The following is a 23435-nucleotide window of genomic DNA, read 5'->3' on the forward strand; positions in this document are numbered from 1 at the left end:
CACACATAGGGGCAGAATACGTCCTTTGAGAGTGATATATTATCATATGTATCATACTATTAGAAGATTATTATAGATGCATTCACACAGCGCCACAGCTGGTTAAGTTTGATCTAATTTCAACTACTTTATACACTGTTAGTTTGTTCTTCTTAGAATGCATCATATTTTATAAATTGATCATATGTAGTATATGAACAGTTAAATGTAGAGGAGAAAAAAGTACAATACTTCCCTCTAAAATGTAGTGGAGTAGAAGTATAAAAGGGAAGAAACTGGAAATACTCAGCATCTGGGCTCCCTTAGTACAGGGCTCCACCTGCGCTCATAGAACTTCGGTTACAATATTGTAATGTTTGTTCGAAGCAAGCCTCAAAGAAGAGCGATGGATTTTGGAGCAAATTTAATTTAGTGGCCTCATCGTGGATTTACAACGTCCGGGTCTGTCACGTGATGCCATTGACTTTGTTTCTTCATGCGCCTCTGAGCAACTTTCATATGAATGAACGGGACCTCACCTCCAAAGCTGTATCCAGTTATCTTTCTGTAACCATGGTTCTAGCTCCGCCCTCTACTGGACTCTATGGGTAAAGTGGGTGGATCCCAATAAATGCACTCCCCGTGGGTACTGGGCTGGATGGGTGAAACACAAAATGATCTTTGAGCCAGGAGACCGCTGTTTGCGCCCCGTGTGAACTGAGAGTCAACGTTGACTTATTTGTCACGTAACTTGTGTACTTCAGTACCACCACTTCAATAGTTATTTTAACCCAAACCACAATCTTTTCCTCAACCTAACCAAGAAGTTTTGTTGCCTACACCTGACTAAGTTGTTTCCTGTGAGGACGGTTTATTTTGAGAAAAATGTATGACACGAGTTGATGGATTTTTGAAGGAAAACACTTAAAAAAACGAGGAGTACCTATTTCTTAAGATAACAATAGAATCATTGTATGAGGATAAGTTGTGGTGTAAAACGACACTATGTGAGCGGTGATAGTGAACCAAAACAGTAAAGTGGTTTGCCGTGCCAGACAGCTAAACAATAAGCCGACGGAAGCTGAAGGTTCTACTAATAATCCACTACCATCATATCACATCCCAACTGGTCACATACTGATGTTTGGTCATGACCATAAGTCAAACAAGATAATGTCAACATAATTATGAAGTGTAATTTATATCGGGTTTTCAAACTCAATATTGCTTCAAAGTAATGAAATATAAAACCCATTCGAGAAAAACTTAATTTTTAAAAGCAGACTAATTGCATATGAGACCTTTGAAACAGGTCTTGCCCACTGATGAATTGTGTTTGCGCGGAGAAAATTCTAAATACAACACAGAATTGTTGAATGCGGCAACTTCACTTGTACGAGCCATTTAAGATCAGATCTGTTTGTGTGAGTGGTTACTGCATGAGGTCCATTGTTCTTATAAGCACATCTATTAAATCCACAAAGGTCACGTAACTTTGAGCTGACATAATGGCTGTGCTCTCCCAGGAATCTGTGGCAAAGATTTACATCATTTACTGATGAATGGAATGTTCTCATAGATCAAAACCTGTCTTTCTACATTTCCATTAAGATTGAGTGTAAACAAAGCATTCACAGATATAACATTAGCGCTCTCCTTGTCTCTTCTCTGTTACACTGGAAAGGTCTGTGGATTTTATGCTAATATATCTGCCTACAAGCTTTGATCAAGATAAATTAGGTGGCAGGTAAGTTAAGGGTGATAGGCATGTAGTGTAATGTGAACAGTCTTTATTTTCTGCAGTTAGAGAGGCTTTCTGCTGTGGCTTTGTGGGAGGGAGGGGGGCACAATTATTGCCAGGACCACCACCGAGTTTGTGACAACTTTCTACTAAACGTTATTATGATCTGTAAGACACACTGCACAGCAAACTCGGTGAGCATCTTTTCTGTTCCAAGTGACGGTAATGTTAGCTTTCCTTTCCAAAAGGTGACATTGTTGGATCCATCATCTGAGAACCTTGTCACCTCATGGGTTGAATATAGATTATGAATTGAAGGGATTTCTGTAACGTACATCTACTTATTGGATATTTAGATAAGGTTATTCGTGATGTTTAATTTTTACTATCTCTTACAATACTAAATAAGTATGTGTTTCTGCATTTTTATAAATATAAAGATATCACCACACAAATCAATTGGAATTGAAATGGTATAAGAATAGCGTCTCTTGTCATTTAGTTTAATTAATCATAAAAAACAGTATTGAATGTACACATTTTACAGATCTACATTCTCGTCATCACTGTCAAGCAAGGAAATACAACTAGGCATAATTATCTGCAAAATACACAACCTACGTGTAATTTTGTCATGGCCTGTTTCACACATGAAGCAAACTGTTTGACTTATCTCAGTTTGTCATTCGGAAAACCAAACTTTAGAGTTATAAAAATTATGGAATTTGGACACGGTTGGGAACATTATAATTGAGATACACAATGTTGAAGACTGCATACAGGGAAAAAAAGAGATCACAGCGAGGACAGAAAATCAAAATGACCAATATCAAATGCAGGCACACTGCTATAAAAGAAAAGTCTTTCATGCATTTTCAAAATGTGTCAGTTTTATCTAAGAAGTTGACAGCAATTCAGTTTGGACTAACTTAAAGTATTAAATACAACATATTTGTGATCGCATTGAATGGAGGAAGAAATAGAAGTTAAAAGCGTAAATAACCAACATTCAAACATTGAAAGAAGAAATAGTAATTCAAGTTGTGTTATTTTGAGAAAGAAGTATGATTCCACAGCAGTATTACAAAAACTGCTTTTTTTTGGTGCTTTTCAATTTATTCAAGAAAGTGACTCATTAGTCTGTGAAGAAAACAGACATACTGACAAGTTTATTCAATTAACAAAACCACAAAAATAAAAACAAATATTTTAGCTTTTTTTGTTTTTAAGCTCCGCATTCATTAAAAAATGACCACCTCATTAATCTGTCAGGATGACATGATTAACAACACCAATTCAACAGTGGCACAAGAGATGAAAAAGCAGTGTCAATTGCCTGGGTCTCATGGCATTTAAAAAAGAGCTTGATTGCATAGATGCAATCTCGACTTTGAACACCCTCAGAGGCTCTCTGGCGATAACTACCATGAGGAGTAGCTGTCATGGCTGGTAGTATGACTCACACCAGGCATGAGAATGATGTCCTGGATGAATATCCTTTAGCCCCACTGGGAGTGTGCTGTCCTGCTCTTCTGATGTCTTTGAGTGTCTTGGACCTAGAGGTCAGCGTCTCATTTTACACGGACAAAAATCTATTACAAAACCTATCTCTCTCTCCACTCGCATTAAACCCGCTGGGGAAGAGAGGCTTTCCTCTAATTGTTTTTCCTTGGCTGCAAAGCTGGCCTGGTTAAGAGTGAACCCAGTCCATATTATGTCTCTGATTGGTGAGCGGGTCGTTCAGACCCATCATTTACACATTGCTATGTAGTGTGCGTCATTATTCAAAGTGCCTGGTTTTTCATTCTGGGGGGAGTGTGTGTGCCTTTGCATCTGCATTGGACTGAAAATGAACTGTATATTAAAGAAACCATTCCAAAGTTACGAACACATTAGAGTTAATACTCACGCCCATCAACTACCTACGGCACTTTGCAGACTGTAGCACTTCGATGTGAATTTACAGTTAATGTCTAATGGTGACCTGCTGTGTAATGCCCATACTGCATATTGCTGTGAAGGCAATGCATCCTGGGAGTTATAACATTTACTTCCATGATCCCAACGGTCCAGTGTTTCCTTTCAACCGTAATTTACTTCTCAGCGCTGACATATTACTGGGATTACAAAAACATACCGTATTTCACCAATACAGTAGAGATACCGTAAATTGTACAATAGCTTACTGTGAAATTGCTGCCAGTAATTAACTGTAATTTTACGGTATTTGTGTGCACCACCTACGGAAACTTGAACGGTGTGACCCAAAAAGGACGACGTCATTTTCAGAAAGAGGTACTGTAACGACATCACTGCGATGGTTACTCAGCAACAGTGTTTTTTTTAACTCTCTTTATCTCTTTTACTTTACAGAACAAAGAAGCATGGTCAAGGCCATGTTGAAGTTTCTTTAAAATCGACCGAAGGCTCAAGTAACTTTCTTAGCTTTTACCTTGTCCCTCTGAAACAGCGGGGTGCCCACACTGAAAAGCTTTTTCTCGCAAATTGTTACACTGAAGCAGCGGAATCCTTTCATAGCATCTCTGCACCTGCAGAAATCCTCACCAAGAACAAGAAAACAGGAACAGTGTTGAGTGACGTCTGTGGCAGGGATGGCATGGCAGCATATATGGCACATATTTGTAAGTATAGAGCTGAGGTGTATTCTGTTTTGTTTTGTTTCCTGTAGAAGATATAAAAAGACATAATAAAGTCTGACCATATTCTTCAGTACACTATGTTCCTTCTGAATAATATTTTGTGATTCTTGCATTTCGGCTATCATTTGCACCAAAGAATACTGTAGATGCAAAAAAAGAAGAAAGTTGTTGTAGCCACTATTTAATGCACTGAGCTTAATGCATTGAGTTTTTTTTGTCTTCCTCTTTCAGCCATTCGCTTTAGGGGTCGCCACAGCGAACAAACCTCGAGCATACCGCTATGGACATTACATTTTATGACCCACATATTGGATCTTACCAAGATACAGGATGGGGCGGGTTACATGATACATGTTTTGGGTGTGGGAGGAAACCAGAGCACCCAGAGGTAGCCCATGCAAATGCAGGGAGAACACGCAAACTCCATACAGACCAGGGATTAAACCCTGAAAGCTGATCACTGCACCTTTTGTCATCATACGTCTCCGAATTCTCTACCATGTCTCCTCCTATCATGTATAATATCCAGTGATACAGAATCTGCATTGAAAATTGCAGGGGAGATGAACAACTTTATTCCATGCTACATTATCTGTCACACAGTGAATGGCGGCTTTAAAGTATTTTCAAAACAAAGTAATTCTAGGTGCAAAGGGCTTCTCCCTTAGTTCCCACCTTGGTCCCCACGATGATGACCCCGAGATGAAACAAACCGGTGCTCACATATGACTTGTCAAAAGCAAGTTAGCATCTCAAAGGAATGACGTGCGCATATTCAAGGGTAAATGTACTTAAGTTTATACAAAACAAGTGCTGATCTAAAATGGGTGCTCTTAGCTGTAGTACTGATTAAACTTTTGATACAGTGATGTTCTCTGCAGTTTGCTCTCGGGGTCGTCTCAGGCTGCCTCATGAACTTGAACAAGAAGCTGGACAAAAATGATGGAATGGAAGCCCTGACTACAGCCTTCAAGCAAAGGTCACGTCTCAAAGGGAGACATGGAAGAAGCTCGTTGCTGTGCAAATTCATAGTGTTCAACTCAGCATGCCCACGATTAAGATGAAAATCAAGGCCTCTTATACAAATCACCTTAAACTACAAACTACAATATTGTAACTTCCTTACAATAAGGAAACGCAATAAGATATTGCATGTTGCTTTTTGTAAGCCGTTTACTGTGTTAATATGAATCCAACTGATAAACATTTTTACTATCTTCTTCTGGGGTAAGTGGTGAACTCAGTTTCCCACCTGTGTTCACATACCTCTTCAATTTGTGATCAAGTGGGAAATCTGGGACCACACAGTACAAACAATTATGACGAGATAATTTTAATTACCATTTGGAAGATGATTGTGATTTTTCTCCTCCTTTATACTCCACAGAAATCCCTGATCAGCACTGTTCATTTTAGAAAGTAAATATGTTTTGTAAAAAATCTAATGTTGGCTGGGTTACAACTTTTATTAACGTATTAAGGAAATGTTGGTGATTAGCATCATTTGGCAGGTTGCAAAATGTTAGAATAACAAATTTAAAAGAGCTTATTTCACATGTTTACTGTCAAAATAATGAATCTTGCTGTTCAATATTGGGTTGTAGCAACAACAGCATGATTCAATGTTTTTTTTGGTTATGTCTCGGCATTTGCAGGACTTGAGGTTAGGAAAATATCATGGTTTTGGTTTAACACAGAAAAAGTCTGCAGTGACTTGAAGTATGAGATATAACGTGTTTACTCAACATTTTACTAAAACCACAATCTTTCATTTACCTTAACTCAATTACCACATATGGGACTCATTTCTTCAATTAAAAAAACAAAAAAAACATCATGGTTTGGCTTACAATGATGACAACCTCCGGGTATGAAAAGTGAAGCCAATATGAAAGTGCCTTAAGCTTGCATTCTTTCTTATGCCCTTCAGGGGGCGACTTGCAAAACAAAGTCAGATTGTATAGAAGTCTATGAGAAAATGACTACTTCTCACTTGATTACCTCTGTAAACACTGTAAACATGAGTTTATGGTCTCGATAACTAGTTTCAAATTTAGCATGATGTTCATTTTGTAAATGATGGTCCATTTAGAGTAAAATAGACCATAAAGCAGGGTATACTTTAGGGCGTGGCTACCTTGTGATTGACAGGTCGCTACCACGGCGTTGCCCAGTCTGGGAGTTCTGTGTTTTCATCTTCCAACTTTAACCCTTTAACAGTGTGTTTTCAGTTCATGTTAATTGTAACCTCTCGTGTTACTTCTGGTTGAAAAAAAACCCCAAGATGGCGACGACGAAAATGCTGAACTCGAGGCTTCAGAACGGCAGTCCACAATCCAATGGCTGACCTCCCGGTAACTACGTCCACTTCTTATTCACAGTCTATGGTGAAAGTCCTGTATTTGTTTGACCCAACCATTCACCCTGACCTCCTCTGTTTCCAGACTTCCGAGAACTAGAAACGTCTCTGTGATATGTCAAAAACAAGCTGTTGTATCTTGATAAAACAGCTGTATTAAGTTGTCTATTTGCACACAATTATTAATAAAAGTAGGAACACTGCAATTGGGTTTGGTTCCCAAGGAAAGAAACAATACCTGAATTGCAGTATTATTGTTATCACATTACTTTTATTGCTGCAAGGTTGCAGAGTAGTGATGGTTCACTCTGTAAACAATTTATTATGGATTGCCAAAGAAAATCAAGTTTTCAGACGGGGTGATTTCAGAGCAGGGCAGTTTGGCCCCAGGCTCTATGTATGTTTCAATGGAGCCAAAGCCTTGTTTAAAAGGAGTCAACAACAACAACAACGAAATTGACGTGATTATTTTGTGGGACCACAATAAAGAAAATAAGTCTCCGCAGTTCATAGTTGGGATGTTCAGAGAAAAAGCCTCCTTTATGGTTATTAATATTTCCTTTAATTTGTCTTTGTTGAATGTTTCACTTTAAAGATGTCATTTAAATTTGAGTTCTCGAGAAGATCTCTGTTTTCATTCCATTTGGGGTTGAATATTTAGAATATGTGACCCTAAAGTATTGACCCTAATGAGTACTTATTAACTCCTTGTCTTTATTAAGTGCTGATAAGTGGTGCCCCAATTAGCCCTGTGATACAGTGGTGACATACCCACAGTGTTTCAATGCCGTTCACTTAATGCCTGCTGGAGTGTTGGGATGGCCACCTAATGACCCTAAATGGAAAGAAAAGACGATACAGACAGGCATGAAAAGATGGATGAAGGGATGATAACTGTTGTGCTAAGTGTGGATTTCTAAACTTGTAGATAGCAATCAATATTATCTAACAACTTCCCGTTCTCGGCAAAGCCTGGACTAATTTAGATAGCGTCAATCAGAGGATAATTTGGTTCCATTTTGGTCTCCCTTTATTTATTCAATTTTTTTTTTCAATTTCATGTCCACTTACTATGAAGCTTGCATTGATAAGAAACACACCACATCAACAAATATTGCTGTAATGACCTATTTCTACAAAACGTTCAATGGTTTCTGCACCCACACTGATGTTGCATCATGGACTATTAATGTTGTATTTGAGTGCAATCATGCTGAAGGAACAGGCCAACACATATTACATTTGTCTTGTTGAACACATGCAAAATGTATAACGGTTGTCACATGTCATTATGTCATTTTCAAAAGGCACAAGATGTGTCGCTGGAGCCATATGAACCTACTGCAGTGGTACGCAAAGAAAAGCTGAAGTATAATTACGGTACCGTTAACCCAACACATTCTCACTACCACCTCCTGAAATACCACAGCCTGGTCAGTGGCGCTAGGCTTCAAACTATTACACTCTGAGGGCCAGCGTGTCAGAACATGTTTTGTACATGCATATTGTCTTTTCAATATAAACTTCCTTCTTCACAGGAAGTTTTGTTTATGGAAAAAGAACAGTTGGTTATGAAGAGATTGTGGTTGACGTTAATTTGACGATTCTTGTGACTAAGGAGTCACTTGACAAACCACTTATGTGGCAAAATAAGTCAACATTGACTTTTAGTTTCACACAGGGCAGGGACAGCGGCCTCCTGGGTTAAAGTCCTGCGTTTGTTTTGGTAAATTAGTATCAGTTACAGTCATGCTTAGCCTACAATGCTCACCAAATTCTGTATATTCCACCAACACATCGGATGTTACACTGAAAAATGTATAAAATTGTCTTCTTGCTGCACCTGGAATATATATATAAAACTGTCAATTAGGCTGACAATGAAATAAAGTCCCTGTGTTAGTTTGAAAGCACTATACACCAGTGTCCAAAACAAGAGAAGTCCACACATATGTGTCATATATACATTTTATTGCATGTATGGACCCATGTAAAATGGGTCACAAATAAATCATTTCATTAAAAAAAAAAAAGGCTTCCTACCGGTATTAATTAATCAGCAGAATACCGTAGTTTTCAGCAGAGTACAGTGCATTTTTTGGGGACTATTTTCAGCTGTGGATTAATACACAACTGGAGCTCTAGTGAGTATTTACAGGAGCAGAACGTTGTATGTGAGATCACATCAAAATACACTGAAGGGCCCGCGTTCATGGTAATGAAGGAACATGTCACCCAGTGCAACAGTGTGACTCACTGATGGACTTTTAATACTTTTTGGAGAACAATGGAGCTCTGTGGCACAGAGGAATCAGCACTATCAGGCTTGGGCCTGATAGTGACTTTTCTCAATCAATTGTTGGTTTTGGTCTTTTTATGGGATATGTTGGTCATAGAAAAATATGAAAAATGATATTATAATGTTATCCTGTAAAGTATTTGAGTACAGTATAATTAATTAATTGATATATTTACTAGGCAGTCAAGGTTTTGCAATATGTCATTTGTTTGTATGTGGGTGTTTTCCCCCCTTTGGAAGTATATCTCATCACAGTATATCCAAATATACAAACAAAGTATTGAACAAGTAAACAAACATATAAAGAACTACATAAGTAACTGTTTTGTGTCATTTGTGCCTCGACCGCACAATGTGTTGCGTTGAGGCGGAGTAGGGGTCACTGCTAATACTCTCCTGGCATGAAAATGACTTCCTCCTCTAAGGCAAATGTCACAAAGAGGCTCTGATCCACTCCTAATCGCTGAGTAATCACTGTCTTGTTTGATCCTTCTGTGACTGTAAGAATGGATTTAAAAAATCTGGTTGTGAGATTATGCAATTTCAAGACATGTTGAAAACTGGAAGAACTGCAGCAAGGCTTAAAAAAAAAAAAAGAGTGAAGCATGAGCAATAACTTGGAGATTGAAATCTTCTCCCAGATGGCCATTGTTAATGAAATATAATGAAGCAAGCATTTTGAGATCCATATAATCAACTGTCATCTTTCTAATTTAAAACTGATGTTCAATTGTTTTACAGTATCCAAGCACTATGATTACATTTAATACCGTTGTGTAACCAATTTATGGGTAAAAACAATAAAAAAAGATAAAGAAATAAATGTGCTATGCAACACTTCTGTGATGCGTGTATGATAAAGTATAAACTATTATAATGTATTAAATCCTATTGTCATGGAGAGAAAATTAACCAAAAAATCAAAAGATCTTGTGGATAATTTGTTTCCGTATAATCATTTGTTGAATTACCAAATTGATTAGACACAGAGTATGCTTTTGATAGATACCTGGGGATCTTTGAGAGATGCATTGAATGAGGAGACATTGTTCACCATTAGCTGCATGGGAACAGAATGTTCTGTTGTCGTCACATTCTCTGCCATTAGCAGAACAAGCTCTGAGACTGGCACGGCACTGATCAGTCCCTTTGTTGCTATTAGAGTTTGTGGATGAAAAGAGACTCATCTTGTAGTTTGCTGACACAAAGTGTGTAATTATCATTCAATGTATAACAGGCTGCTTATTTGCCCCGGGTGCATTCTCAAAGGGGAAGGTTGCTGTGCAGTGATCCATATCACCTTATCTCCAATTCCCCTCGGGGCACTACATTCGGCATGGAGCAGCAGGCTAATAAAGATGACAGAGGTTTGTGCCACTGTTTAAAGGGCCATGACACTATTTTTTACCAACAAAAAGAGGTATGGAAACATCTTCAGAATTGAAACATTGTAATGCAAGTGTTTTCCAATGTTCTCTCCGATTGGTCAGTTCGCTGTCCCCCTGCTGAGACAGGGAAGTCTTTCACAGACGGGGGTCTTGATGTGTTTTACATATATTTAGTATTTTCTTAATCGCATTAGCTCATTTTCTGAAACGGTCTCAACATCTTTTAAATTTCAAAGCGTTGAATCCTAGTTATTGTCTCAGTAAATTGGCCGATGCCACCAAAATGAAAAGTTGTTTTTTTTTTGTAATCGTGTGGGCAGTACTGGTCAAAATGTTTAGATGTTGTTGTTTTTTCACCATGCCGGTCAATCCTGGAAATATTTCTTATATACAAATCTCTATTTTGTCTACCATTTTTTGTTACTCTGACTGCTTACTGTACTATACAATAGTGTCAGTCATGTCCAGCTGAATATTATTGTGTATCGCGCTGAGCTTTTTGGATTACAATTTCAACTACAGGTAAAAGTACTGGAAGAAGTCAATCCGGAACATTACTGTAGTACATAGAAAAGGGATATGCACATTTGTACGTATACAGTACGTTTATTTGTGTGGCAATGTGTAACATGTGCTGAAAATGTACCTTTCACTATTCATGCAAAGTCATGTATATGTATGTTTAGCCGATTTAATTGGATGGTTAATTTAGCATGTGACGGCTCAAACCATGATAGAATATTTAGAAGTTGTGAAGAGTATGACTTGTACTTATTATTATGCACACATGTGCAAAAACACTTGAAATTAGCTTCAATAAATGAGAAATTCCAATCTGTCGGTAGCCACAAACTAATAGTTCAGAGATTTGGACTCAAAAATATTTTCTTTGTAATGCAGCACTTGACGTTCTATATTACTGCGACGTGGGAAAGAGCTCACTTGTGAGTTCCCTCTCAGTAAAATTAGATTCGGTTGAGGACACAAAACTTGAGAAGACAATGACCACATCAGGAGGTAATTACTTGGGCTGTTGATTGCAAAATGTATTATCATTACACTGCATGTGGCTCTAGTGGGCTTACTTGAAACACACATTGTTCTTTCACCGAAAAAGGATCTAAATGTCTCATTTTGTAAAATGCAAACTAATAAATAAATAGATAAAAGAACAACAAACATGTTGATATGTACCTGTTGCTGCCAACATATACATGTTGCTGAATAAATCACGTTGACATATTTTTATGTTTTAGTGCAATCAGAGATTCATTTCTTTTTTCCCCCAGTTTGTGGGACAAGTGTTGGGGGTTATCTGCTTTCAAAGGGCGCTACAGTGTAAAGCTATTCCTTCTGATGGACTCACAATCAGGAGTTGAACCCAAGTGCAGACGCAAGATGAAGGCAGGGGAACGCTCAGACGTTTTAATGATGCTACAATCAAACAAGGAGTCTAGAGGAGAACAACAAACTCGACTGCCAAGTAGGGCACACTAACAAAATAACTCGCTGGGCATGAGCCCTAATAGCAGACAAAAGGAAATCCATTATCACACAAACTGTTCACTTCAGATAAAGCTGGCACATTTAAGAGTGAAGGGTTATTATTGCCTCTCGCCATGTCAAGACACACATGCAGTATCGGGAAGAAAAGGTGTTCCATTGTTTACAGTAATTGCTTTCTGGAGCCAAAAGCTCAGAATAATTTGACTACACGTTGTACTGTGCATGATTATGTGCGTATGTGACGAATGAGCTTGATTTGATTTCAGTAGTAAGTAAAACATTGAGTATTACCCACAGTTTCTCTCACAATCAAAAACTAAGGTACTTACAAAAAAGACAGACAGATAGATGGTGTACATAGACAGAATTTATGCATTAGCCTGCATTCATCAGTCCAATATGACTAAACACTTCAATAAAACACAAGTAAGACGAGACATTTTTGAGCCTACACAATCACACTCGGAGAGTAAACAGCAGGAAGTCAGACACCCAAAACCCCACAGGAGTGTGCTGTGCGTACACACTCGGCGAGCTCTCTTCTGTACTCACAGATCCCAGTTGCCCAGGCAACCCTGTCTTGAAGATTTTAAACTCGGATTTAACATATGACGCCTTCTGTGTCTCGCCACAGTCAAGAAAGAGGATTACTGGCTATAAAAACACTGCACCTTTTTGTTTGAGCATCCGGTAACATATATCTTTGCCATCAAATGTGGAGGTAACATGTGGCCACAAAAAAAGACAAGTCAATGCAGAGACACACTGCCCTCTTATGTAATGCATGTACTGTAATGCGCTGCTATATGGCTTGGCTTACTGTGACAGGAGATGTGCCTTTTGCACAGCTGTTATATTGTGCTTTGACACTGTCAACAGCTTTTTTTTTTGGGGGGGATTTGTCAAAATGTGGGCCACAAGTAAATCTGGAAAATACTACCAGAGGCGATGTACGAGTTGGGGGTGCAGAGTTTGAGTGGGCACCAAGTGTCTCACTTTTATCCCAGAATGAGTATTTCTTAAGTTAGACTGTACAGTTGGGTCAGTATTTTCAATACAGAACTACTTTCATATTTCCAAATTTAAACATCTTTCAAAGCATGCTAAGGTAGCTGGCCTGTGTCCAAACACGGCTGGCAAACACACGTACAGCACTTCTGTGCCATTAAAAAAAAAATGGTAATATGTCGAGAGGGAAGAACTCTGCATGCAGCATTTGGATATGAGAACCCCAACAAAGTCCGTCAGGACTGTGGTCTGTTCATGACGCATGAACATTATGTGTGTGAGCTGATACAGCATTTTGAAACATAAGATTTGTATCTACTTAAATCCAAGATACATAGAAATTACTTTCTCACGAACAAAAACATGAAATAGCTAAATTCAGAGTGAATGAGACATTTTAAAATGACCCATTACGGGTAGTGATATTTTATGCCCAAGCAGCAACTTCTGGTGCGGAGAAATGAAGCCAACGTGGAATCGCCAAAAACTGCAGTTCATCAAATGGCCACTTGTGGCTGGCTCCAAAAGCGGGTCAATCCCCAAAGACGCCCACGTTCAAATGCCCAACTTTACAGCAGAAAAAGAACATGCTTATAGCCTGGTACAAAAAAAGGTTCCTCACTCATGAAAACTGTACAGGGGGTGACTTTTTATACAACTTCCATGTTTAGATTATGATTTAAAGTGACAGGCATAATCGAGGGCACGGTTGCTTGGAGTGACAGATGGGTGCCTTTTACCTCGATCACCTCTTTGTCCATTTTTGGAAGAGCCGGCAGTTAGGCTTATCTGCCAAGAGGGTGATGGCCGATGCCATTTGAGCTAAAAAAAATCATGAAGACTATCTCCATGTTTTGTATAGTCTGTGGCCGTGCACAAGATCACTCGCTGATTCGCTCATTCACTACTGTCTAATAGATGCTCAAAGGTTTGCTCTATCGTAAGCAATAAACTGAGGTTTCAGACATTTATACGTCTTCATTGTTTTGCAGGTGTAGTGTGGCTCGACTTTAAAATTTTGCATCTAAAAAATGTGAAGGATTGCATTGTGGGATTGTTACTGTAGCAGGAGTTGTGCCCATGTCATGGACACCACTTCTTCCAATCCACTGTGGGATTGTTGAGTATAATAGTGAATACCTTTACTATGATGATTTTAATGTGAAAATCATATTTTTTAAGTCGTTTGAGCAGTATTAAATATGAACTGTAGCTTCATATTTTTGTATCAACATCTGTTACCTAAGGCGTTGTAGCATTATAAAGCTAACTGTTGAACTTGATGCTCTTAATATAATCTGTGGGGGCAGATGGTTTCATTAACATTTGACAAGCGTTCAAAAGTATTAAATTGATGATTGAGGTTTACGGCTCTTTGGTTATTATCCTTTCTAGTCATTATAAACTATTCATTTTTTTACTGCTTCAATGCAAATACCAACACACCCGCACGATAGGGGAGGAAACCCAACATCACATATTCTTCAAAGTAAAAGCCCTAAATGACAAGATAACTATTTCTTTCCCTACCACAGCATAATGTCACATAAATACATATTTACCTACAGTATACCTCGTGGATCACAATGATGGTTTCAAGACATGGTTAGTGAGCCATTTCAAAAGCAGGCAGGGAGCTAATGTTGCTGCTATTCCACAAGCTAATTAGACTTGAAAGCACAGTGTTTGTTAAAATATGGCAATATAAAAAGACGCTTATTGTGCACCTATATGGAGTCTGTTGACTTATATTCCTACTATCCACCAACAAACTATCCACAGCGAAAAGTCAAAATCGCAATGAAACAACCAAAGACAAACATGATTAGAATTCAAGTGAATAAGTAGATAATTGGAGAAAGTGTATAATTTAGCGAGCAAACGGATGAGTTTGAAATGTGGAGCCCAAATTCCAGGAATTTCTGGCTAGCTCTTGCTCACAATAACCCACGCAGAGTATTTTGTAGTTTGTCAACATGAAGAACATGGGACACTATTCATATCTCTATTTCATGTTATCTTGTACCCACAAAGCACATGGAGTGGGAGGGGGGGGGGAGAGGTGTTCAATTCAGCAGAGAGCAGGATTATAAATTTCAGTGAGTTTGAATCCTAATAATGAAATGGACAGCGGTGGACACAGCTGAATGACAAGATGAGCATCAGAAAACCAGCTCAGCCAGCAGACGGTCCAGTGGTAAATTAGGGAAGTGTCTTAGAGAAGACACTCGCATCAGTGAGAGCGAGGGTCCCGCAAGAGTTATGTCGGGAGGATGGAGCTGCGCTGTAATGGGCAGAGTGAGGGAAGGAGGGGAGAACAGCAGAGCTGCACTCAACAGGCAAGCTAACAGACACCTCTTGCTCCACCACCGTCAGTGTGGTTTAACTGGGCGCCCGCTGGGAGAGGTCCCATGTGTATATATGCATTAGAATGACATAAATTAAAACGGGCACGGCATGAGATGAGCTCGTGTGCAGGTCTTCCAGGAGCTGTCCCCGAGTATTGTGCCACCGTGCTGACTCCCGAACAGGCAGCACATAAGCTCCAGCCTATCAAATGATCCATCATTGCTATTTGGTGTGCTATTAAAGCATAGACAGCTTGAAGGCATTACATATCCATAGAGCCTAAACCATGGCCTGTCAGCATTCACAACTCACTACAAACCTTCATGTGGCATGTAATATAAAACCGTAGACACTTGAGAGGCTTTAATTTATTTGCTCTAGAAGCATTAGCTGCAGGGTTATACATCAAGCATTAACGAAGTCCGTTCTTACGCTCACTCCCTGTCTGTCTGCTATTCTACCACCGTATCTTATCCATATGATTACTATCACAGGGTAAGGGTAGCAAGCATAAAGTGAAGGTGCAGACAATGATTCATTTAGCTTTTACATTTGGTAAAACATTCCTATTTGAAACATTTGATTGTATACTCCACTGCATGGCTTGAATGATGCATCTCATCAAAACAGGGTTGTATACAATAGATTTGAATATGCTCTATGTATAAATCTGTGATCAGCGACCTCTATACTACAACATATTGCATATTTCTTTGTCTGTCAATGACTTCTGGTGAATAAATAAGTTAAAGAAAAACATATTTCCTTATTTGATGAAATACAATGGAAACCTCTTATAAGGATCACGTCTGTCTGGGTCAAACTGATCCCTGTAAGCAGATGGAGATTTTGTTTTTCTTTATTTTTCATGCAGATTACCATCTAATTGGCATTCCCCATTTACTGAATTGTATTGGCTTTCAAAATAGAGTACAGCTGCTTCAAGGGCGGCTTCAACCACAGGTGCTTTTGCTGGCACATTTGTTTTTCCGTCTCCATCACTGGCAGCCACGACTGTAGCCCGACAACAAGTTTCACCGCTGCATCTCGTTGACTCGTTATTGGCAGTTTGTCATAAGGTTCAAGCTGATTTTTAGCTTTTTGAATTGAGAGAAAAATTACTTTTTTATTTTTCTCATCTTGCTTTCAATGGGCATGCAGCCTCAGGTGGCCAGGTAGAAGTAAAAGGGTCAGGCAGAGCATCACGGGAGAATCATCATAGTTTTAACAATGTTTTCGATATTTAGATTAGACCCAAAATAAACAGTAAACTGAGTATTTGATGAGCAAATTATTTAAAAAACAACATATACAGTATACTTAAATTATTTTCTACATATAGGGTTTTACACTTTTATAATTTCAAAGGGGTCTGTTAGATCCAAACAATGAAGGAGTATGGACAATATCAACGAAACACAAGGGATTAAGAATTTTATGAAAAAGTGTGCAGATAATCTCTAATCTCTGGACTGAATTTGAATTTAAAAACCCTTGCATCACTATAGTAGGTATGAAAAATGTATGTCAAGGTATCAAATCATATGGAAAGGTCAAGTAAAGAGAGGGTGTCACACCCCCCCTACACACACCTTCACACTCCACTCTGTACTTATACTATTAGTACGTTCCCTAAAAAAAGAAAATACTAAATGCTTTAATATAATAGAAACCATAGTGTAGCTCATATCAAACCCATTACTTTTATCTCTGGTTGTGAATACAATGCTTGAGGTCTTTTGAGGCTTGAAAGGTTCTCTGAAAGGAGGTTTATCTTAAGTACATCCTACGTGCTAATTCTCACTGCAGTCTGGATGTGTTATGCATTAAAATATCCTCAAACAGAATACGTCAGGATCTCGCAGCACAAATGAGCGCTTGCTGAAATATTCAGTTGATACAGCCCCCCTGTCTGATTGGCCAGGCTTCGATTAGATACGAGGATTCCCCAGGTGAGTATCAACCCCAGTTCCACATAAACAGGAGGTAAAATGAGAAGTCAACATTATTTAGTCAAATAAAAGGCAGAGATTAAAGACACGTTGGCAGCCAAGTGTGGGTAATTGATTTATAATTGATCAACGGTTGTGCGGAGCAGTGGCCACTGGAGAGATGGGGCCAGTTTCTGCTACAACCTCTTTGCTTTCCTCGCGAGAACACTTAATATGAGCAGCTCTATTCTCACAGCGGTTATTTAAACTACAGCTATCAATAGGCGCCACAGAAATCTGATAGATAGAATATGAGCAAAACAACACTCTCCAATCCCTGCCTGATTAAATGAATTGTCAAAGCAATGAAAGTGATCTATGATGCTAAGGTGAATGTGTAAAGTGCCATAAATCTCTTCTTTGTCCTACCTTGAAAAGGTCAGCATTTGCTAAGATGAGTCCAGAGACATTGTTTTATTTCACAGAAATAAAAGTGAAAAGCAGAAGACACGGTTTCTGCATTACTGCTGCTCTCTCCTTAATGAACGGCGTTCCAGCACAGAGTGGAGGGTGAAACCAAGGTGAATGTACATTCACAATTATCTAATGCCGTTTGAATAATTAGCAATTATTGTCGCAGGATTCACCAGTAAAGATTGCAAACTGGCAACAGGCCATTGGAAGGTTTTCCTGGGCCGGTTGATTGGTCAGTGACCCAACATGGTGAGGACCTCAAACATGTGGCGTTACAATTATACATCATTTCCCCTTTTTGTTGACGTAGGCTTCTTGTTTTTGCGGTGAAGACGTGCGATCAGTTGATAATGCTGCAGAGAGCTTTCCACTAAGGTGGTAACAGAATACTATAAAATACATAACAGTGAGTTGTAGAAATGATTTTGTCTTTTTGGTAGGCTTTTTTGAAATTCCCTCCAGCCTTGTGGTGGACAAATTAATATTTTTTACTCAATGATTGATAAGAAAAGAAAAGATAGAACCTTTTATCTTATTGCTAAAAATTACAACATAAGAATAAAAGCCACAACAGAGTAATAACGATAAAGTATATAACAATATTAACGTCAAAATAGAATAGCAATAAAAGTAACAACAAAAATATAAAGGTATGTAAGTAATATTGAGCATGATGTGGGAAACTAAAATTGCCCAATGTCGAAAAACTAATATTGCACATGATATCGTTTTCAATAATGATTTCATTGCACTTCCAATGGCGTGAGATGCAGAAGAGACGTAAAAAAAGAACAGTTAGAAATGCAGCATCCTACATTTTCAATCCAAGTCAATAGCACCTTATCGGGAAAACAGGATTCCTTTTCAGACCTTGGAAAGCTTCCTCCGAAGATATACAACTGGTTTTAGGCTGAATACTTCTCAGCATGATAAGCAGACTGTAGTTCATGTGTAAAGTCGATGGAGAGCTCCTCTGAGCCACATCTATTGTTCTGGAAATCATTACACACCACAACACTTTATAGTATATTCTCATAAGCAAAGCCACCCTTGCACAATGTCTCTGTCTGCGTGCTGTGCACAGAAGACAGAGCGATAATGCATTTCATGGAATACCTACTGTTGGCTTGGTTGATAGCATTCCAGGCTCTACAGTTTGTCTGTATCAACATTATACAAATCCAATCATCACCCAGCGACTTCACAAACAACTTGGTGAAGAGTCAAAGCAAATCTGTACAGCACTCAAGAGTTATTGTGGAGTTTGTGGCAAAATCAAATGGTAAGAAAAGGGTGTGACAGCGGGAGCTGCTACTGCTTTCCAATTCAAGTGCTTTTCAGTGTCTCTCTTGAAGCGAAAGAAATGTATCTTCTGCCAACTGCAAGAATTTGCAGATTTGTTGAACCAATCTTTACTTTCAAACAACACTTTGAAACATGCCAGCTTTGAGGACCAAATTACCTCTGTCTTGGACATACAAAGGGCTTTGTGTTGTTGTATTTTTTCTCCTCCAGCAGCCATCTAATTATTGGCAGCAGTTAGGCAGTGTAGTACACCAACTGGGATTTTAATAACAGTTGAGTCGCCAGCTGTGAACTATTAGGAAATGATGGTGATGACCAGCAGATTGAGAAATCAAATTCCCAAGAAACAGGCAGTGATCCCTCCCATACAGCTGGCCGAGATAATAGCTTGTTTCCAGTTTGAATGTGCATGGTGTTGCTCCTGACCCAGCAGTACAACTGTGATATGATGATTGGCATTGACCTCCTCAGATGCTCGAGAGAGAATCTAGTGCTTATTGGCATTGAAAGTGTAGACGGATTTACTCACCCTGTACCAAACAATCTCTCGAAGCCTTCCGTCAGTTTTGAAGTTACACTTGAGAGTAACAGTCTCTCCCACGACAACAGGAGGCAGGGGCTCTATGGTAACTGTCAAATATCCTGGAAAACAAAACAAAACAGTGGAAAAGAGTTTAATTACAGTCGTATACCGTAAAAACACTTTGCTTAAACAAGATACATGTTGCTGCTGTTTTTCTTTGCTGCTAAGGTAAATGTTAAACAACAGCAATAAAGCAGTCATGAATTTACAGAATATGAATCATTACAAAAAAAGCCAAAGATTGACTGACTGAGTCTGCCTTCTCTTTTGGAATAATGCCATGATTCATCTTTATGCAATTACACAAGCAGCACTGTCCCACATGGGGGTTAAGTATCTTGGTAAATAGCACTTCAGTTGCAGTTACTTAAGGGGCTAAGAGTGTTCACTTTTCACAATTTGTTGAGATTGAAACAAACAAAACCAGAATTACAGTGCAACCCTTTCTCTAATCTCTACCTTGAACACTATGCACCATGGCAGCTCTTATAGCAGTTATTTCTCAACAATAAGCAGTTATATGTATTCTGTTTTGTCAAATTCAAAATCCATCTTCCTTGAAACAGACTACTGTGTGGGATCTGCATGATTGAATGTTTAACATAGCTGCTTCTGGCATTTCTATAGAATTCATCCTGCATGTGCTGTTTAAGCTCAAGTTGTTTGGCCTTGGATGAACATGCACAGTCAATACACATCCCAGAGAAAAGGCATTTGAACAGCATCAATATTCTAACAATTGTTGTAAATAATGTTTTTCATTGTCAGTAAATATAAAGAACGTGTGAAATGTCGGATACAAAAATGCTTGTATGAAAATGTATTTTAAAGGGTAATGCTGCCATTGATTTTGGCAATACCATAATTTGTATGCAAAATCAGAGAATACACTTTTGAATAAGTGCCATGCAGTACACTACCTGCAGCTTTCTTATTGTCAAATAATTCAGACTTTTGTGATTATAGTCATGAATACAGAACAGCAAATCACCCATACAAATAGACAACAGACACGAAGTGAAGGGGCCATCACATGAAGACGGTATGATGGATACATTCAAGTGGAGGCAATGCATAACCTAACATCTGGGGGTGCTCAATGTATGGCCAAACATGCATACATTTTATCCATCTATTTTACATACAAGTGAAAAGGGCATTGTTTCATAATGCTACCACCCTGGCGAGCAGAGTGAGCCAGCGATGCTGCGTGGGCCGACTTCCACTGACAGACAGCAACCCTCTGCCTAACATAATAGCTTGTTTCAACACATTCAGTATTTAATGAGGGCATTGGATCTTGTGAAACAGATGGATATGACTGTAAAAGTATAAAGCCGGGTATAAAAGGACCTCATGACCAATAATTGTGTTGGTAAAAGAACATACACTACTATGAGGGCACCAGTGTCTCACAGAACATCGAGAAGCGATCACTGCAAAGAAAGAAAGGACAACTAGAGGTAAAGACCGATGTAGCCTTGGTTTGCAATACAGTTCTAACTCGAGGCAAATGACCAACTAAACATGGGAGTGCTGCTGACAACACAGGCTGAACTCCTATAATTTGGTATGACAGGCACCAGAGTCAATCATGATCACATAACCAGTGTTGAGCAAGTTACTTTCAGAATGTAACATGTTGCATTACAAGTTGCTTTCATTTAAAAGTAATACGTTATTTTATATTATTACTGTCTGTGTAGAGTCATGCATTGCTAGCTACACTACTTCTGCATTACTTTCACCATTACTTGTTAGGTTGCAGTGGGAACATTGTGGTTCAACACATTACATAATAATCCAAAAGTATACATAGCTTCCTAAACAAGCCAAAATTATTATTACTAAATGGCGACTCCGTCCTCCGTGATAACATCAGGTTAACCCAAATCATATTTGTTTAACTGCCGCTAAGATGACCATTATACACTTATGGTTCTCCCTCTGAGCCTCCATCCATAAAATAATGGTTGAATCATTTTAGCGATATTGCCGTCATAGAAAGATCATTAGTTGTAATTCATAAAGCGTGGGTATCCACTGTAGAGGCCCGGGATGTCCTCATTGGTTCTCTTTCAAATACCCATTTTCTTACATAGATATGTGTCACTTCAATAGCATGTAAGAAGACCTATATACAAATTAGCATGTGTCGGAAAATGTAATATATTTTTTTGTATTTAATTGAAATTGTATTTAATTTGTATATAATTGTTTTGTTTTTTTTTACTTAACTTCTGAGTGTTATTGTTTATTTATTACATTTTTTTGCAAGGCAATGGTGATATGTATAAAGTTAGCGTTAAAGTGGCAATCTTGAAGATTTTCATTATAACTTGGAGCTCATGTATCAACAAAGGGACTTTACTCTTTCTCACTCAAATATAAATAGTGAATCAACTCGGACTGAAATTTGAAGTATTGCCACTTTGAAAACGTTTGTCTGTGCAAGAATCTATGTTGTCTTTTTTACCTCGTGTAGGATTTTCATGGTGAATAAGAAGCTAATAAAAGAAAAAAATAAATATGCATTACAAACTGAATGTACAGCAAATACAAAAGTGCACATTTTAGAACATGACTTGACAATACAGCTGTGGATTTGTGTGGCAGAGCAGAGGGGAATAATCAGCACCAAACGACGCGACTGAAAGAGAAATGCATTACGCTGCAGAATTCAGAGTCACTTGCCTTTTAATAAAGAGTTTTCGGGTATCTGGCTTAGTAGACACTAGATCAGAATGTCTCTCATGTCAGCGCACCTAGATATGCTTATTAAAGAATCTTAATTTAATCAGCAGGCAGAAGAGATCTTCTCTCTAGAGTCAAATTGAATGAATAAACCTTTCCACCGACTGCATGTCATTAACACAGAGCTGATGCTCTTAGAGCAAATCCCAACCACTTACGACGAACCCACAAGAGGAGCAGCCTGGCATTGTAAATGTCTGTGTGAGTTTTCCAGAGAGGTGGAAGGACATGTATTTCACAAGTTAAAAAACTGCCTCTGTGGAATACAGGGTTAAGGAGACCAACGTGTGCCTTGCCTAGTGCAGGTTATATGTAGTTATAGGTTGTAAAATATTTCATCCAAATTCTAGATGTGCTATCCACTGTATGAATTGTACATTTCTTGCACTTATAAAAAATAATTCAACATTCTGTAACATAGCAAGTCATTGCTTGGTGGTCTTGTTGTGTGGTTGCGGGGATTAATTGTGAACAATTCATTGACTATGTGGCACAGAGGGAAGTATAGCATGGCCAATGACAGCAAAATGCTCCGGAGCGTGTGGGGAGGGATGAGGAGTTTTTAAAAGAGCAAATTACATGGGTTATGCACTCATGCCAGGGAAGTTCACATTTCAAATAATCCCTATGAGAAACTGGAGCAGTTGCAGGCTGCACATACCAAGACACGAGGCAATTCAATATCCATCGAATGCCAACCATATGACTTCATAAATGTGGCACTTTTTATTTGCCAAGTCTCTGTTGAAAGTCTTCCAACAAGCAAATATCTCTTGTTATGCCTGACGCCCTTGTTAAAAAAATGGGCTAATGTGGGCCACATTCGCGCAGCAAAAATCAACACTCTGCAAGTGTTTACGTATGTCATCACCCAACGGAGATAATTCAACACTTGTGATCATTTAGACAGCTGCCCCAGAGGAGTATCGGCTCTGAGTGGACACACAAAGTCTCCAATTAGCCCTCGTCAACTCAAAATCTTGAAAAATCTACATTTAATCTGTGCGAGCGCTCACAAACAATATGGCAGGTTATTAGTTTTTCCAACCAACAGTGATGCCGCCTTTAATTAAATATAAATCACACGGCACAATCCCTC

The 23435-nt window shown here is 38.7% G+C and overlaps 1 protein-coding gene across 2 annotated transcripts in view; it reads right to left on the reverse strand.

The window, feature by feature from the left end:
* Positions 1-23435, reverse strand: part of igsf21a (immunoglobin superfamily, member 21a) — a 176657-nt gene that overhangs the window by 96928 nt on the left and 56294 nt on the right. For both annotated transcript variants that reach the window (XM_031871720.1, XM_031871718.1), the window contains exon 2: positions 19529-19641. In XM_031871720.1, coding sequence (XP_031727580.1) covers positions 19529-19641 — 113 coding nt within the window. The remainder of the gene's footprint in view (positions 1-19528; positions 19642-23435) is intronic.

This window comes from Anarrhichthys ocellatus, unplaced genomic scaffold (assembly GCF_004355925.1).
Source record: "Anarrhichthys ocellatus isolate YVR2014 unplaced genomic scaffold, GSC_Weel_1.0 scaffold60, whole genome shotgun sequence".
In the NCBI taxonomy this organism is placed as follows: Eukaryota; Metazoa; Chordata; class Actinopteri; order Perciformes; family Anarhichadidae; genus Anarrhichthys; species Anarrhichthys ocellatus.